General features: G+C 39.8%; 1 protein-coding gene across 6 annotated transcripts in view; it reads left to right on the plus strand.

Annotated features, from left to right (window-relative positions):
- LOC110102405 (ADP-ribosylation factor GTPase-activating protein AGD5-like) overlaps window positions 1–17,078 on the plus strand; it is a 34,719-nt gene extending 17,641 nt beyond the window's left edge. For 4 of the 6 annotated variants that reach the window (XM_028699895.1, XM_028699896.1, XM_028699894.1 and 1 more), the window contains exons 3-11: window positions 5,222–5,283; window positions 5,495–5,582; window positions 5,674–5,735; window positions 5,808–5,901; window positions 6,039–6,500; window positions 15,764–16,210; window positions 16,317–16,481; window positions 16,671–16,775; window positions 16,866–17,078. In XM_028699895.1, the coding sequence (XP_028555728.1) occupies window positions 5,222–5,283; window positions 5,495–5,582; window positions 5,674–5,735; window positions 5,808–5,901; window positions 6,039–6,500; window positions 15,764–16,210; window positions 16,317–16,481; window positions 16,671–16,775; window positions 16,866–17,063 (1,683 nt within the window). In that variant the 3' untranslated portion in view covers window positions 17,064–17,078. Of the gene's footprint in view, window positions 1–5,189; window positions 5,284–5,494; window positions 5,583–5,673; window positions 5,736–5,807; window positions 5,902–6,038; window positions 6,501–15,763; window positions 16,211–16,316; window positions 16,482–16,670; window positions 16,776–16,865 lie in introns of all 6 variants that reach the window. The other 2 variants (XM_028699897.1, XM_028699899.1) reach the window with 2 other exon arrangements.
- The last annotated feature ends 804 nt before the right edge of the window (window positions 17,079–17,882 follow it).

Here is a 17,882-nt window from a genome sequence, read left to right on the forward strand (position 1 = left end):
CTTAGGCTTAAGATTCTAAATCTAGCCTATCTCATTTGCCTAACCTATATAGGTAGATGACCATCTTAATTTGTAGTCCAAAAATTACAAGTTGCATCTCTTATGCAATAATATTTGGAGCACCTCAAGCTTCAAATATGTCATCGCATAAATTCTTTCTAACTTGTAACCAACTTCCAAGTCCTCCCACCTAGTTTGTTGAAGCACCTAATCAGCAAATAATTCACTCATGTGTTGTATTTAGAGACTATCCAAGGCTCTAAATGCTCCCTCACACATGAATCTTTGTAGTTTGGAACCAAACTCTAAACTATCAACCCTTGTGTTGGAACATAAGAAACCAACATATTTCTTCTCATGCAAGATATTCTAAAGTATCATTGCATGTCTTTTAACTTTAGGACCAAATCTTAGGTTCTTTACTCCTCTTGTTTGTTGGTACAAAATCAACAAGTTAATGTTAGCCTTTCTTCAACCCCTAAGTTGTAGGAAATCTATCAAACCATTTGTTCATTGGAACACCAAACCAATAAATGATTTCTCGGCCTTAGGATTCAAATCCTAATCCCTTCCTCCTACGACTCAAAATTGTAAGAAAATATCTAATCCCCCTCATTCTCCTAAACCATGTTAGGTGAGTGAATCCTTTTCTTTGGGCACCTAAAAGCCTAATGAATTCTTAGGAATGTGGAATCTATAAATTGCACATGTTTTCCCTTTTTCTACAACCCAAAAGTTGTAGGGAAAATCATCTCACCCTCCTAAAACTCAAAATTAGGAGAATGTACCAATCTCTTTTGAGCACCAAATGTTCAAAGGATTTCTATGATTTGCAACTTCTAAGTTACATTTCACTCTTCCCTTTCCTACAAGCTAAGATTGTAGGATAGTATCTAAACCTATCTTCACCCTCTCAAACCCAAGTTGGGAGGATGAATCCCCCTTTGAACACCAAGAGTTTAATGATATTCATGAGTTGCAACCTCCAAGTTTGCACATTCCTTTCTTCCACCAAACAAAACGTGTAGGAAATCTCTACATTCACTTAGCCTAAATTAAGTGAATGTGAGTCTCTTTCTTTGAACATCAAATGTTCAAAGGAACATGAAACACTCAAGGAAAATCTTTCACTTTGCAACCTTCAAGTTGCATTTCCTCCCCTTCCTACAAATCTAAATTGGAGGTAACCACCAAGTTTCCTTCATTTATCTTAACCCAAGTTAAGAAAATGAAACTCCACCTCCTTGAATATAAAAATTCAAGGAAGCACCTTCTTGATTTGTAGCATTAAAGTTACAAACCCTCTTTCACTCCTATAGACTCCAAAAGTCTTAAGGAATTCCTTACCTTAGCTCAAAGCCATAGGTTCTTTCACTTTTCTTACAACACAAAAGTTGTATGAAGCCACTTTCACTCAACCTATATTGAGTGATCCAATTTTGTCCCAAATTATCTTACTTGTTGAACCAAAAACAACAAGTAAATTCACCCCAAGCTTAGGATTCAAGTCCTATTTCCTTTTGCCCTTCCAAACTCAAGTTGGAAGGGGGCAATTCTCTCTTTGGACGTCAAAATGTCCAAAGACCTTCATGAATTTGCAACCCAAAAGTTGCATTTTCTCCCAATCCTCCTCCAACTCCAAAGTTGTAGGAGACTTCTCATCTCTTTAGCTCCAAAAGCTAGAGAGAGCCCTCCAACATTTAGCTCAAAAGCTAAACGTTAGATTCCTACCTCCTCTTCTTAGCTCCAAAAGCTAAGGAGAATTTTCCTCAACATGTGGCCCAAAAGTTACATGTTGGACACTCCTTCCTTAGACCCAAACTCTAGAAGGATCCTTAGTGTGACATACCACACAGACCTCACACACTTAGATGCACAACCCCTCAGGCATGCTAGGATTAGGATTTTTCTTTGTGTGCGCATGTGATTGATATTGTGGAGTGATTGACTTTTGGATTGTCTGCGTTGTGGGCACTTGCCCTTAAGTGGTTAGTGTAGAAAAATATAAATGCTTTTCTGTGCAGGTGGCCATATCTAAAAGGGGGGCGCTCATAAATAATAATAAACTGCTTGCATGAAAAGTACTGCTTAAAACCCCCCTCAAAGATGTGGCCAATAGGGTAGAAGCAGGGGGCCTAGCACTTAGCACTCTAAGTGTTAGGCCAATTTTGAGATGATCATATTTCTGTTATATAAACTGCTGCCTGACTATGTTTTGCAGATTTGAGTCTTTTTCTTTTTACACAATATATTTGATTAGATCTAGGGTGTGAAACTTGTGGGGTTTGGATCAGAAAGCAAGGAAGATCAAGGGAGAAAGTACCATTTTGGAGATGAAGCCCAAAGACCTCCTTGAAGGTTAAAGCTTGAAGATCCCCACAAGTAGAGTATGTAATTAATTTAACTGGGTTGTATAATGGCAGACAACTCAGCTGCCAAATCTGGTTGTAATAAATTGGACTGTATTTACATTTCCTGCACTTTGTTTATAAATAAAATCATGCGTTGTTTGTTTACTGGGTGTGCAATAGAACTGCATGTCTTTCCTAGGTTTCTTCTTTTGTTTCTGTGGGCGTGGCCTGGACTTGACTACGTTAGGCTCTTAGGATAAAAATTAAGTTTTCTACCCCTTTAAAATGTAAGCAACCTAAAATAAAATTAGGCTTCAAGGTTTTCTAACAAAAGAAAATTTACATGGCTCTCTTTTAAAGGGTCAAGTTTTCCAAAAGCTTAAAATAATTATGCATAGCCCAAGCATGTTGCATATAGAATGCCTCCATATAAGGATTAGATAACAAAAGTCTTTTTCTTTGTGAGTCAGTATTTGCATACACACATACTTAGGCATCTTGGCCTCAAAGCCAAGCTATAAGACCTACCTTCTAAACAAAAAACAACCCTACCTCTCTACATTTGCATTGAGACCGAATAACATGGTTTTAAAAACGATTAGGAGGAGTTTAGCTGGTAGTCTCTTCCAGGCCGGACAATAAATCCAGAGGTCGGGCGGGTTATGCCGCTTGTGAGGTGTAGCTTGTAAGTCCCTCTTTGTACTCGTTAGATCTAGGTTCGAGGAACTACCTGTCGGTAGTCATCACCTTAGTCTTAGGGTCCGAGGCATGGGTTGATTCCAAATCACCCTATAAGCCCTCATTCCTTCGGGCAATTCCTCCAACAAGTGTTGTTGGGATGTAAGCCTCAATCTTCTAATTAAAATATCAACTTGAACCAAATTTAGATTCAAAAATGTAAAGCCTAACATAGGATAGTTTGGGCACCTCTGAGTTTCTTCTCAGAATCAAGTGGTTCTACTTCACCTCCTTTGACTTTTGTTCCCAAAATCTAATCCTAAGTTGATCCACTCCTTGAAATTCCTAAAGGCCAAATCCTTTTGCTAAGATTTTCATGGACTTCAAAACACAACAAATTTTAGCCAATGTCTAAAATGACTTTAAAAAAAAGCAAAACCACTAGTTTAATCAAAAGTTTTCCCAAATCAAACTTGAGATGTAATTAACCATAGGGGCTTGCCCCTATGGGATGTCTGTAACCCAGAAATAAATAAACCCCGCTCGACCAAACATCGAGTGGGGGAATCTCTGTTAAATAATTGTAAATTTTATTATTGAGCCCATAAGAAAATAGTATTTTTACTCTCCGGGGTAATATATCGTATTCTTATGCCGTGCCCGATTATAAAATATGCAATCCGTTTGAGGATACAAAAATTCTCCAACACCCCTTCCTGAACTAGAGCAAAGAACTACTCGTAGAATTCTCTTTCCCGTCTCGTTCGAAAATGTTCTTATAATTTATCTTTGAACTCCCTCCACGATCGGATTGGATCTGTTATGTCTCTCCACTGATACCAAGACAAATCCTTCCCTTCCAAACAAAAAGTTGCTTCCATGAGTCTCTCCTCTATCAGCCTATTCATAGCAAAGTACCTCTCCACCTTATAGATCCACCCATGAGCATATTCCCTTTCAAAAAATCGGTATCCTTAGCTTTCTCACTCCCCAAATTCCTCTTCCACCTTCGGGTCCTCCCATGTTGGGATTGTTATTATCTCTCCATTGTTCCCTCCCACCAATCCTCCTTTCATAGATATCATTTTCCTCAAAATCAACCCTCCTTGTTTCTTCCTACCAATTTCGTATGCCCTATCCTTCACAAATTTTCCTCCTGGTTATCAATTCAAGAGATTGCATATTTTCCCTGTCGCCCAGAATTTCTACCTCTCGATCATCCCCCATTGTGCCGATATTAGGGTTCTTTCCACTTCCTTGGCTACCAACCGGTCCTCTTGCCTCCGATGCTGCCGGTTGAGTGTGAAGCTTCAATATTTTCTTTTTCATGTTTATAAATGGAAAAATTACATTATACTAATAAACTTTTAGCAAATTGCTAGAAATTTTAATTGGATTTGACATAAACAACCTTGAAAATGAATGATATCTAAAAACAGAAAACAACTCAAATTCTTTTGTTAAAGTAAAAAAATCAGAATTTATGTCCGCGTCATTACTCTTTATAAATTCTTATCGTATAGAACCTTTAACATCTTGCCTATGCATGAGCTCTTAGTTTAAGTTTCTGCTCCTTGAGACCTTCTCAACTCCAATTCTTCCTTGTCCTAATTTTCTTCTTTTCTTCTTTTTGCCCACTGGTGTACACGAACAGATTTGGTTGGTAGTCAGGCTCTTCGTGATGAAACAACAACCTTCTTTGTTTTTAGATATGTTTGAGTTTGGTATTAGACATAAGCATGTTCGCATGAAGCCATGGATTTTGTTAGTTTATTTATTCTAACTATCTCTATTAGGTGATATAATATAGCTGTTTTAGAAATTACCAGCAATTGCCAATATTAAAATTTTGTTACACTATCGCCAAATTTCAGTACTTCCTAGTTTATAATTAGTTTTGAAATTAGCAGCTAGTATTAATTCTGAAAACTTTTTTTGGAATTGTTTTGATTGTTTTAGATGCCATCTGCGGGGAAATTATTGACAAATATGCATAGTGTACTTTAATTGTTTTAGCTGCATTTCATCGTTTTGTGCAGCTAAATAAAACATTTCCTTGTTTTGCGTTTTTTTTCTCTTTAGGCTGTTATACATATGCTATTTTTTTGTTATTAAGTTGAGCTATCTTATGATCTTGTGAAATGGTTTATTTTTGGGAAGGTTAAAAGATTCTTACTGAATTCTGCAAATAGGGCCCACAATATGTTTGCACAAATTTCTGGACTTTCATCTGTACAAACTGCAGTGGGTTACAGTAAGCATCTCACTTTCTTTACAAATTTGAAAATCTTCATCAGAAATTTCTGTTACAATATCATATGTCAAATTACTTTATGTTGACATTGATTTCTAATATTGATGATGATGTGTTTGATTAGTCTTGATGATGCACTTTTGAATAACTGGCAAACCAAAATGTTTGAAAATTGTATTGGTTTCTATACTAATTGAATCTTTGTTCTTAGTCGAGAGTTTACTCACCGAGTAAAATCAATATCCATGGCCAAATTTACATCCCAGGAGGTTAGTGCGCTGCAAGAAGGGGGAAATGAGGTAATCTTATTCATTCATATTTGATACTCTGAAGCTGTTCTCTGTTGGAAACAGCCTGTTTTTTATTTACTAGAAAGTTTCTTCCATACAGCGTGCTAGGGAAATTTTTTTCAAGGAGTGGGACCCTCAGCGACACTCTTATCCAGACAGCAGGTTGTTTTTGATCTCTACTATTGATCTCTTGCCTCCTCAGCAAGTGAAAATTAATCTAGTATTTGGTATCAGCCATCTTGACAGGCTCAGAGATTTCATTAAGCATGTTTACGTTGAGAGGAGATATGCTGGTGGGAAAAGTATTGGTGGCCCTAATAATGTGAAGGTGGTTATATTTACTTATAATATATGATCCTTTCTATAAAATGCGTCTCTTTATGAAATGTGGAATCAATTATTTTATTAATTTATTTTCAGCTTTTGATTTCATTTTAAGAAGCCAAATCTGCATTTAATCTACAGGGTGAACGAGAGGATTATGATGACAACCGAAGCTCCAACACTGGTCGTAGTGGTTCACGGAGTCCACCTTATTATGATCCATATGAAGGTCGATATGGTGAAATGCCTGGTTCTGCTGGAACGAATGATGATAGAAACTCTCGCTCTAGCTATGAGACAAGAAGCCCTAGCTACGTTCAAGCTGATTATAGAAGTTCTAGCCATTTTGAGATGAGGGATGAAATACGCCGAGATGATAAAGCTGGAAATGAAAATCAAAGTCCAAAATATTTTGAAAACCGAATTTCAGAAGGATTACCGAAGCCTGGAGTGTCTGATCACCAGAAGGGTGTATATATATCAAGTCCTCCAATGGTACGTCCAGTGAGAGATATATTGGGTTTTGATGCCCCCCCTCTTCGAGTCAGTGAACCTCCACAGATGAATGCTGGAAAAGTGCCAAACAGTCCTTTAGAAAAACAGGTTCATTTTTTGTTCATATTAAAAGTTTAATCTGTTGGATTTGTTGATGTGTTTAATAGTTAATCACGTGTTCACATACAGTTTGAGCAATTTGCTAGATTACATTGAAGATAGCTTTCTGTATAAACTGTGGCATTCATCATATCATTTGTACACTTGTTATCATTGTGTTGAGTATAGTCTCTCTCTCTCTCTTAATGAGGGTCGTTAATTATCTTTAAGATTGTACAGTACTTGGGGAAGGATTTGGACTTACCTACTCCTTTCTTTGGAGAGCAGGAGTACTATTAATTTAGGAATTTGTTAGACCGGCTGGTCCGGCTGAATATGTCCATCCTGGACTGGTTCCCTTCTACAGGAGGCGGGCCCAAAGGAGGGGGGTGGAACAAGGGTTGGGCCTACTCATTGATTGGAGCAAAGATTTAGGTGGGAAAATTCAAAATTGGTAGCTATTTAGGGATTAATTAATTGTATTTAGATTTAAGTAATTTCCTTTTGGTTAGGGTTAGGTTTATCTTGAATTTGGAGGCTGAATTTGAGATCTTGTGTTTTTCTTTTAGGCTCCAAGCTTTTGCTAGAGATTTGGAGAGTTGAATCTTCCTCTCCAATTGATGATTCATTGTATCGGTTTGCTATTTTTCTTCTATTGCTGAAATTTAAGTGATTTTCACTCTTATTTCTCTACAGATCTTGCAAAAATCTATACCGTTTTGCTGAATTCAGCAAAGTTCTGCGCTATTGGTGGCTGTTTTATTTCAAATTGGTATCAAAGCACTGATTTAAGGGAACTAATGGCTGGAAGAAAAGTGAAAGTTTTGGAGAGAGAATTAGATCAACTAAAGTAGATTTTGAAGAGAAGATTTCTGATCTTATCAGTTTGTATCCGTCCATGAAAAGATGGATGTAAGGTTTGCCATGGTAGATGACATATTGAAGAAATTGCTTGAAGTCAAACCCAATCCGGTGTCATCTGAAGTAAAGGAAAATACCGGCGGCCATTGAAGAGGTGGGAACCCTAATATGTTTAGGGAAAGGGAAAATCTAGAAGTGGAGATTCTAGAGGGATAAGACGGAATGGCTCTACTAGAGCCACTTTCGAGAGAGGAGATGTGTATCGGCTACGAAAGGAGGTGCTGATTTTGTGTTGAGAGGGGAGGATTTCGATCGTCGGGGTGCTGATTTTGAAAGAAGAAGATGAGATTTTGATGAATGATTTGTGTATGAGTGCGGAAGAGAAGTGCGTGATAATCGGGGATCACCTCCTCTTCGAGTAATGGGGGCTATAGAGGATTCAGGGGAAACAGGGGTGACCTGAGAGTAAGGAAGCTGTGGATGCCCATCTTTGAGGGCAAGGACGCACATGGGTGGATCTATAAGATAGAGCGATACTTTGTAGTCAATGGGTTGACACAGGAGGAGAAATTAACATCAGTTGGACTGTGTTTACAAGGGAAGGAACTGGCTTTGTACTAATGGTGGGACATGAGGCGGCCCATTCAGAATTGGAGGGAGTTCAAGGATTGTTTATTAGAACATTTCTGAACAAGTAGAGAAGGAGGCTTCAATGAGAAATTCTTTGTCCTGACACAGGAGGGGACCGTGGCAGAGTACCATGATAGGTTTGAGTATCTTACCAGTAGGCTAGAATGACTTTTAGAGACAATGCTAGAGGGAAACTTCATAAAAGTGAAGGGAGAGATAGTTGACAAAGAGGTGGTGGTGCTTATTGATGGTGGGGCCACCCATAATTTCATCTCCCATCAGATTATTGATCTGTTAGGGGTGAAATTAGTGGACACTGGGGGCTATGGTGTGATGATGGGCACAAGGAAGGTGGAGATGGGGGGAGTAGTGCTGACTATTCAGAGGATTGAGATGAGGGAGGATTTCTTTCTGTTGGAATTGGGAAGCACTGACGTCATCTTGAAGATGAAGTGGTTGCAGACCTTATGAGATACCAAGATAAATTGGGGAGCGTTGAGGATGGAATTGGAGGTGGAGGGAAGGAGGATAGTGATTCAGGGAGATGCAAGATTATCTAGAGCCATGATGTCTCTCAAGACCATGGTCATGACCATACAGGAGGTAAGGAAAGAGTTTCTGGTGGAACTCTAGAGCCTAGAAGGGGTGACATTGGAGGCAGAGGGAGACATTTGTTTGTCTGTAAAACCACTCATTCAATAGTTCAAGGATGTTTTTCAACCAGCCCAAGGCCTTCCCCATAGAGGGAGCTGGAGCATGCCATTACCTTGAACGAGGGTGTATAACAAGACCGAAGAGGAGCATCTGCCACTTTCCAGTTCCCGATGAACAAGGTGTTCTGACCGTATCTCAAGAATTTTGTCGTAGTTTTCTTTGATGATATACTGGTGTACAGCAGGATTGAAGAGGAGAATCTAGGACCTTTGAGGTTGGTCTTTGAAGTTCAACAGGAGCATCAGTTAAGGGCCAACATGAAGAAGTGTAGCTTCGCGCAGGCTAGGGTGGAGTGCTTGGGGCACGTGGTATGACATGAAGGGGTGGCAGCTGACCAAGCCAAAATTGAGGAAATGCAGAAGTGACCTTTACTTAGGAATTTGAGAGATCTGAGGGGTTTCCTAGGGTTGATTGGATACTATTGGAGGTTTGTGAAGGGGTACAACAACATAGCTTGGACTTTGACAGAGCAGCTAAAGAAGGATAACCACTTGTGGGAAGAAGCGACTACCTAGACTTTTGAGAAACTGAAGAAAGTCATGACTACAAAATCAGTTTTAGCTTTACCAGATTTCAGTTAGACTTTTGTGGTGGAGACAAATGCATCCGGATATAGGTTGGGGGCAGTGTTGATGCAAAATCATAGACCCATAGCCTACTTCAGTCAGGTGTTGACAGCTAAAGCTTGGATGAAGTCTGTGTATGAAAAGGAATTGATGGCCATTGTGTTAGCCATTCAGAAGTGGCGTCCATACCTGCTTGGTCGTCATTTCAACGTCAGAACAGATCAAAGGAGTTTGAAGTATTTGCTAGAGCAGAGGATGGTGACTGAGGAACATCATATGTTGTTGTCCAAACTCTTGGGATACGATTTTGAGATCCAGTACCGATCAGGGTTGGAGATTGAGGCAGCTGATGCCTTTTCCAGGTATGGGGGAGAGCTCCAGAAGATGACCATTTCAGTACCCCTGATAGTGGATTGAGGGGCTATCAAGGAAGAAAGTGTGCGGGATGAGGAGTTGAAGAAGATTCAAATGGATTTGCTACAAGATAGCAGTAGCCACCTAGGCTACTCTCTAGAGGGATAGAGGCTATTGTTCTAAGGGAGGTTTGCGATGTCACGAACCTCCATCTATCCCATTTACAACAGGAGTTCTATGGGAGTGCGGTTGGAGGCCATTCATGGGTACAGATGACATATCGAAGATTGACAACTAAATTATACAGGAAGGGTATGCACAAAGATGTGGAGGAGATGGTGGCAAGGTGTGGGGTGTGCTAGAGAAACAAGTACATGACTATGGCTCCAGGGCGGTTACTATAACCCTTAGCACTTCCAAACAGGATATGGGAGGAAGTGTCCATGGATTTAATAGATGACCTACCATGATCTGAGGGATTCACAGTCATTATGGTAGTGGTTGACATGCTGAGCAAATATGTGCATTTTATTCCCTTACAACATCCTGCACCGCTATTATAGTGACTACAATATTTATCTGGAAGGTGGTTAGATAGCACGGAACTCCAGAGTGATAGTTTCTAATCGAGATAAGGTGTTTCTCAATTAGTTTTGGAGGGAGCTATTCAGGTTACAGTGTACTGTTCTTAAGAGAAGCACCTCCTACCACCCTTAGACGGACGGTCAAACGAAGGTTGTCAACAAAAGCTTAGAGACTTGAGGTGTTTTGCTTCCGAGACACCACATATGTGGGCCACGTGGTTAGTATGGGCCGAATATTGGTATAATGCATTGTACCACTCAGCTTCCTAGATGATCCCTTTTAAAGTGCTGTATGGAAGGGACCCCCACACTTGGTTCATTTCGGGCAAGGAGTTACACCAATATTGTCAGTGGAGCAGCATTTTTAGGAAATGGATAAGGTGCTAGAGCAATTAAAATGGCACATGTTGAGGGCACAATAGATGATGAAGAAGCAGGCAAATGCACATAGGAGAGACATCCAGTTTGAAGTGGGGGAAGTGTTCCTAAAACTGCGTCCCTACAGACAGAAGACAATGACCAACAGACTAAACGAGAAATTGTCCATGAGGTACTTCGGCCCCTACGAGATATTGGACAAGATTGAGGCGGTGGCATATCGTTTGAACTTACCTCCATCTGCCACTATACATCCAGTCTTCCATGTGTCACAGTTAAGGAGAGCTCTAGGAGAGCATATAGCTAGTGCAGAGTTACAAGCAACATTGAATGAGGAGATGGAAGTGGTGTTGGAACCATTGGAGCTAAAATGAGAGATCGAGAAATGGAGGGAACAAAGACGGAGCCGTGAGGGTGGCCGGCGGGTGGACTCTAAGGGGCGGCGGCAATGGAGCTAGGGGAATACTTTGTGGATGAAGAGGGGAGAAAAGAGAAGAACAAGAAAATACGAGAAAGATAGAGATAACTAACGAACTCACAAAGAGATTGTAAGAACCGCGAACCTCGGACTCTTCCAAAGATTGGCGGGTATTGCGAATTACCCTCCTCGGGCTTCTCCTCTCATGAACTCACTAAGAGATCACGTGAACTCACTAAGAGATCAACAAAACATAAAACTTTTCATTATCAATAATCATCATCCCAAAATACAAGACAACTAGCCTATAAATAGGCCTCATGAAAAGAAAAGAAATAAAAGACTAAAATGCCCTTCGGGCTACAATACTACATGACCACCTATAAGGGTATAAAGGGAAAAACAATAATATGAAATAAACTAGTACATATAAATAAATAACTCAAGATCGTAGCCGTTGATCTTCGATGTCCTCATCATGATGCCTTTTCTAGGTGTGGGAGAGAGCTCCAGGAGATGATCATTTCAGTACCCCTGATAGTGGATTGGGGGGTTATCAAGGAAGAAAGTGTGCAGGACGAGGAGTTGAAGAAGATTCAAATGGATTTGCTACAAGATAGTAGCAGCCACCCAGGTTATTCTCTAGAGGGATAGAGGCTATTGTTCCAAGGGAGGTTTGTGATGCCACGAACCTCCATCTATCCCACCTACGGCAGGAGTTCTATGGGAGTGCGGTTGGAGGCCATTCATGGGTACAGATGACATATAGAAGAATAACAACTAAATTATACAGGAAGGGTATGCACAAAGATGTGGAGGAGATGGTGGCAAGGTGTGGGGTGTGCTAGAGAAACAAGTACATGACTATGGCTCTAGGGGGGTTACTACAACCCTTAGCACTTCCAAACAGGATAGGGAGGAAGTGTCCATTGATTTAATAGATGACCTACCATGATCCAAGGGATTCACAGTCATTATGGTAGTGATTTACATGCTGAGCAAATATATGCATTTTATTCCCTTACAACATCCTGCACCGCAATTATAGTGATTACATATTTATCTGGGAGGTGGTTAGATAACACGGAACTCTAGAGTGATAGTTTCTAATCGAGATAAGGTGTTTCTCAATTAGTTTTGGAGGGAGCTATTCAGGTTGCAGGGTACTGTTCTTAAGAGAAGCATCTCCTACCACCCTTAGACGGACGGGCATATCGTTTTGCTTTCGAGACACCACATATGTGGGCCACGTGGTTAGTATGGGCCGAATATTGGTATAATGCATTGTACCACTCAGCTTCATAGATGATCCCATTTAAAGTGCTGTATGGAAGGGACCCCCACATTTGGTTCATTTTGGGCAAGGAATCACACCAATATTGTCAGTGGAGCATCACTTTGAGGAAATGGATAAGGTGCTAGAGCAATTAAAGTGGCACATGTTGAGGGCACAATAGATCATGAAGAAGCAGGCAAATGCATATATGAGAGGCATCCAGTTTGAAGTGGGGGAGGTGTTCCTAAAACTGCGTCCCTACAGACAGAAGACAATGACCAACAGACGAAACGAGAAATTGTTCATGAGGTACTTCGGCCCCTACGAGATATTGGACAAGATTGAGGCGGTGGCATGTCGTTTGAACTTACCCCAATCCGCCACTATACACCTAGTCTTCTATGTGTCACAGTTAAAGAGAGCTCTAGGAGAGCATATAGCTAGTGCAGAGTTACAAGCAACATTGAATGAGGAGATGGAAGTGGTGTTGGAACCATTGGAGCTAAAAGGAGTGAGATCGAGAAATGGAGGGAACAAAGAAGTGCTGATTAAATGGAGGGGCCTACCCAACTTCGACGCCACTTGGGAAGCGTATGAGAGGGTGAAGCATCAATTTCCTTCATTTCACCTTGAGTGCAAGGTGAGTCTTTAGGAGGAGGGTAATGTTAAAACGACTGGGCCAGTTGAACCGGTCCCTCCTGGACCGGTTCACTTCTATAGGAGGTTGTCCCAAAGGAGGGGCGGAATTGGGGTGGGGCCCACTCTTGGATTGGAGAAAAGGTTTAGGAGGGGAATTTCAAAATTGGGGCCTGTGTTGGGATTAATTAATTGTATTTTGCTTTAAGTAGTTTCCTTTTGGCTAGGGTTAGTGTTATCTTGAATTTGGAGGCTGAATTTGAGATCTTGTGTTTTACTTTTGGGCTCTAGGCTTTGGCTAGAGATTTGGAGTGTTGAATCTTTCTCTCAAATTAAAGATTCATTGTATCGGTTTGCTACCTTTCTTCTATTGCTAAAATTTAAGTTATTTTACTCTTATTTCTCTACAAATCTTGCAAAAATCTGCTTCGTTTTGTTGAATTTCTTTGAAATTCAGCGAATTTCTGCATTATTGGTGGTTGTATTCTATCAGAATCACTTGGCGGTTAGGGTTGTCATTCTTTTTATTGTGGCTTCATGTCTTTTAGTGTACTTTTATCAAGCATGAAACAACTTTATGCAGTTTGAACATTGAAAGTCTCGGTAAAATTCACTTTATTATGTTCTTTTGTACTCGCATATACCTTCACAAGTGTCTTATAAGTAGTCGGTGGGTTGCGATGAAGGGACTCGCCCAAGTAGATGCCATAGGAGAACTCGCTCGATGGTCAAGGGGAGCAACTCATCTAGTATACATAGGTAAACTCACCTAAATGATCAACAGGTGCTACTTACTTGGGCCCACTAAGAGAAGTCATCCCCCTCATAAAGGGGCAATTCAGGTTCATCACCAAGCAAACAATTGTCATCTGTCACATGAGAAGATAGTTGTTGTGATCACTTGTTCTTCTCGAGAGGGGGCATCCTCACTTATACACACTAAGCTTAACTTCAGGAAAGTGCCTACTCACGTGGCCTTTAGCTCATTTTGCCACAATCATCTGACCTAGACATCTCCTTTCTTGCAACAATAACTCACTCGTCTCTCTTATAAGGCGATCGAAGGCCTTCAACACAAGTCGATGGTAATCTCAACAAGCCCTCCAGTTGCTGGCTCCCTCATCTTAGCACTTGGCTATGGACCCAAGCATAGTCATTCAAACTTACTCGACACTACTAAGCTCGACCCAGAGGAAGATTATTAAAGGCCATTCGATGCTGCCCCCTCTAGCCAATTATGAGGCGACATGTGTTTATTATAGAATGTATCGAGAGTTATTTTAGTCAATATATTTTCTATTCTTTTTTATATAAACTTTCTTGTAGCCTTTGGATCCTTAAAAATAAGTGGTGAAAATGAGCATTTTGAATTATTATACATTTCACATATATTTGCATGTTTTGCTCATCTTGCTGACTTTGTGAGATTTTGAGCCCCATAAGCATTTCTCTACATATTCTTTGTAGTGAACTACCAAAAGGCTCGTAAGGTCTGATATCATCCAGAGACCAATTTAGATCCAATATGATCAAAGGTCCGGGGAGCGTAGACCGATGGTGGTGACAAAAAAACATACTCATATGAATGAGCTGAGTGCCCGTGAGCCATCAATGAACATGTTGAATCTCAACTACACTACTCGTTGATATCTGATGGAAATGTAGAGGTTGATGATTCGAAGATGCCTTGGGAGGGCAGCCAAAGTGAGAACAGAGGGACAACACCTTTGAAGGTTCATCTGACATGTTAGTCAGTTGTAGGATACCATACTATGATGCACAGACACAGCGACACAGATACGACACGATACGGACCCGGGACACGTCAATTATTGAAATATAGAACACGGACACGGGTTGGACACGGTATTATATTCTTTATATTTTAGAAATAGTGTATAAAAATTAAATAAACATAATTTAAAAATAATTTGAAAATATTAAGTCATTTAACTAAAATTTGTGCTTAAAATGATTAGTATTAGAATGTCGAGAGTCAGGGGTCGATGCCGTTTATCAGTCACCGAGAGAGGAGATGAAAATACCTTCACTGCCAAAAAAAGATGACTGGGTATTAAGTGCGGACGTTGATTTTGTGTTTTGGATAGGAAAGAAGAAATTTAGTTTAAATCCTGCCAAATACAAGAAATTATATTTAAAAAAAATTCATAAAATATTTAAGATACGTGTGTCAGACACGCATGTTCAATTTGTATTTAATATTTTTTAATCGGACACGTTTTCGGCATGTCCGACACGTGTCGGAAGAGTGTCGTGTCGGATACGGCTTCGGACACTGCACGCCTCTTTGAGGAGAAGTGTCGGTGAATCATAGATACCATATGACTTTATCACTAGTTCTTGATCCTACTCGCACGCTAATGAGTGATGAATAAAACAACCTGCCTGGCTGGCGAGCTAGAAGAACTATTTCTCATCATTAACTTTATCCCCAACTATTTTGCATCAACTTCATTAATCCTTATCCTTTCATTTCAATTTTATGCTGTGTTGTTAAATCTAGCTTTTGCAGATTTTGGTGTATAGGTTTTACCAGGATTACTTTGATCCATCCCTTCCTCTTTCTAATTCTTTCACCTTAATTTTGTCTATCAATCTTATTTCTGTATCATCAGATGTCTGCTATTCTTGTCCAAATCATGTAGGTCAAAGTCTATTTTAACCTATAATAGATGCTAAAACTGCAGTTTGTTTAAAATAAATATCTCATTCCTAGACTTCCTAATTGTACCCCACATCTATCCATCATTTAGGCTCGTTATCTTTCTATGCTATAACCCTTAATGTCGTCTATATTTTATCATGATTATTATTACTTTTTTTTTGCTTGGCAGGGCTCTGCTTCAAGTAGCAAGGGGCCTATTGATGGGAATTCAGCGGAGTTGAAAAGGGTAAATTCTGGAAGTTTAATCGACTTCTCTGCAGACCCTGAACCTCCTGCTGCTAGTCTAGCTCAGGGATCTTTTGCTCTTCAAAGCGGCTCTACACCTGCTAATAGTGTTGGTTGGGCATCTTTTGATGTTTCTAGTCAACAGAAGGCACCGGAGGCAGTTTCAACATCAGGGGATCTGGAATCTGTGTTTGCACAACTGTCGGTTCATGCATCTACATCAGTAGTGAACTCTACTATATCACCTGTTGCAAGCAACGACTCTTTTCCCATAGCAAATAATGGTGGAAAATGGCCAGCTGTGCAGCAGCAGGTTTCACCACTCCCAATTGCTTCTAATCGGTCAACCAATCCGCTAGTCCATACACTTGTCGGTTCCCTAAACAACCAGGTAATTTTTTTAATCCATTTGTTTACTGGATTCTTTTTTACAACCAGGTAATTTATTTTTAAATTGCTGGAATTTGTAATATTACCATGAAATGTTTCTTTTGTAGGTATCCGCTCAGCTGGCTGGCCCATCATTTCCAGGAAGTGTAGAGGGTACTGTGGCTGTTCTTGATGGGCATACTTCTCGCCCTGTCATGAATCCGTCAGATAGGCCAGGCTACTTTCCAAACCCTTTAGAGGCTAATAATAGTGGAAGGAAAGAACTACCAGCGGTAACATTTGTGTAAACTATATTTCATAAACTTTACTGTAAATTATATTTTGAACTGATAGTCTTGATTCGGATAGGTTCATTGTCTTCCTATCGATTTACCTCAAGCTGAAGCGGATGATATTTAATTTTTTCAGAACCTCATTGATTATTCTTTTGGCACTTAATTGGCTTATCTTTATGCTTGCAGGATCTATTTACTGGACTCTATCCAACATCACCTGCTTCATATACAGGGTGGAGAGTTGGACCGCGCCATGGTATGGTCTACGGCATACAATATCCTGTCATGATGGTGTGTATTATCTTGCACTTGATAATTCTCCTTGAAAATATTTGTTTAAAACATTCTAGTCGTTCTTTTTATCTATTATGACGTAAATAGGGTGCTGTCCAGCGACCTGTGACAATGTTTCACAATTCCCCAACTTCCATGAATCCATTTGATCTTGCTAATGAGTCAGCTCCAGCTCCCAATCCTATGGTATGCCCAAACCTCCAAATTTTATTTTTTTGCTGCAAACTTGAATGGTACACTACGGACATGCTTATGAAACTTAATTTTTGTCCTAGAATTGGTTAATAAATAAAGATTTAAAAATTCCTATTTTAAAATGTTTCTTTTTTACTCATATGAACACTTAAAATTTGAAAATCTGATAAAATGTTCAGCTTGTTTTGACATTTTTTATTTTACATCTGACATAAAATTGTTGATAATCTAGATATGCCGATCTAAAAAGTTGCCATAGTGCGATTGCTTTTTTTTGTTTGATTATTGGCTGGGAAAAAAAGGGGAAAAGCTTCAGTGCATTGTCGAAGTGATCATCAACAATGGTCTAGGGGTTTCCTTATGATTGGATTCTTTACCTAATGAAAAATTTTGAAAACCTTGTGCCTCTTTAGCATGCATCATACGATGATGGAACGAGAAGTTTGATAGGTTACATCATACCCAAAGCTGACAAGGAATATTTTCTGAAATTTTCATATTATCCGTCTTTGTCACAAAATCTGCGGGCTTTCAAGTGCCTGAGTCCCACAGTTATCAACCTGTTTTTGTTGATGGCTAAAGAGTTTTTTGATGACTTGCTAATGATTGTTGCTCAACCTTCGGCTCAAAATTTTGGGTTGAAATTTTCTGGGAACCTTGTCAGTCAATAAAGCTAATATATGGTTTCTGGTTTTGGTCTTGGTTTGAATTGGTCGAATCAAGTAGGTTGGATGGCAGAATAAATATCAGTCAATTCAAGGTCATTGAATTGGTATGGGTCTGCTCTGAAATTGTTGTAATCGGAGGCCTCTTAAGGGACAACGGTCAGATGGCTGATAGAAGTGAGTAGTTGTGAAATCCTAGTTAAGATTCTTGCATCCAAGGATTTAATTTTTCCCTCTAAGACTT

The sequence above is a fragment of the Dendrobium catenatum genome, unplaced genomic scaffold (genome assembly GCF_001605985.2).
Source record: "Dendrobium catenatum unplaced genomic scaffold, ASM160598v2 fragScaff_scaffold_1409, whole genome shotgun sequence".
In the NCBI taxonomy this organism is placed as follows: domain Eukaryota; kingdom Viridiplantae; phylum Streptophyta; class Magnoliopsida; order Asparagales; family Orchidaceae; genus Dendrobium; species Dendrobium catenatum.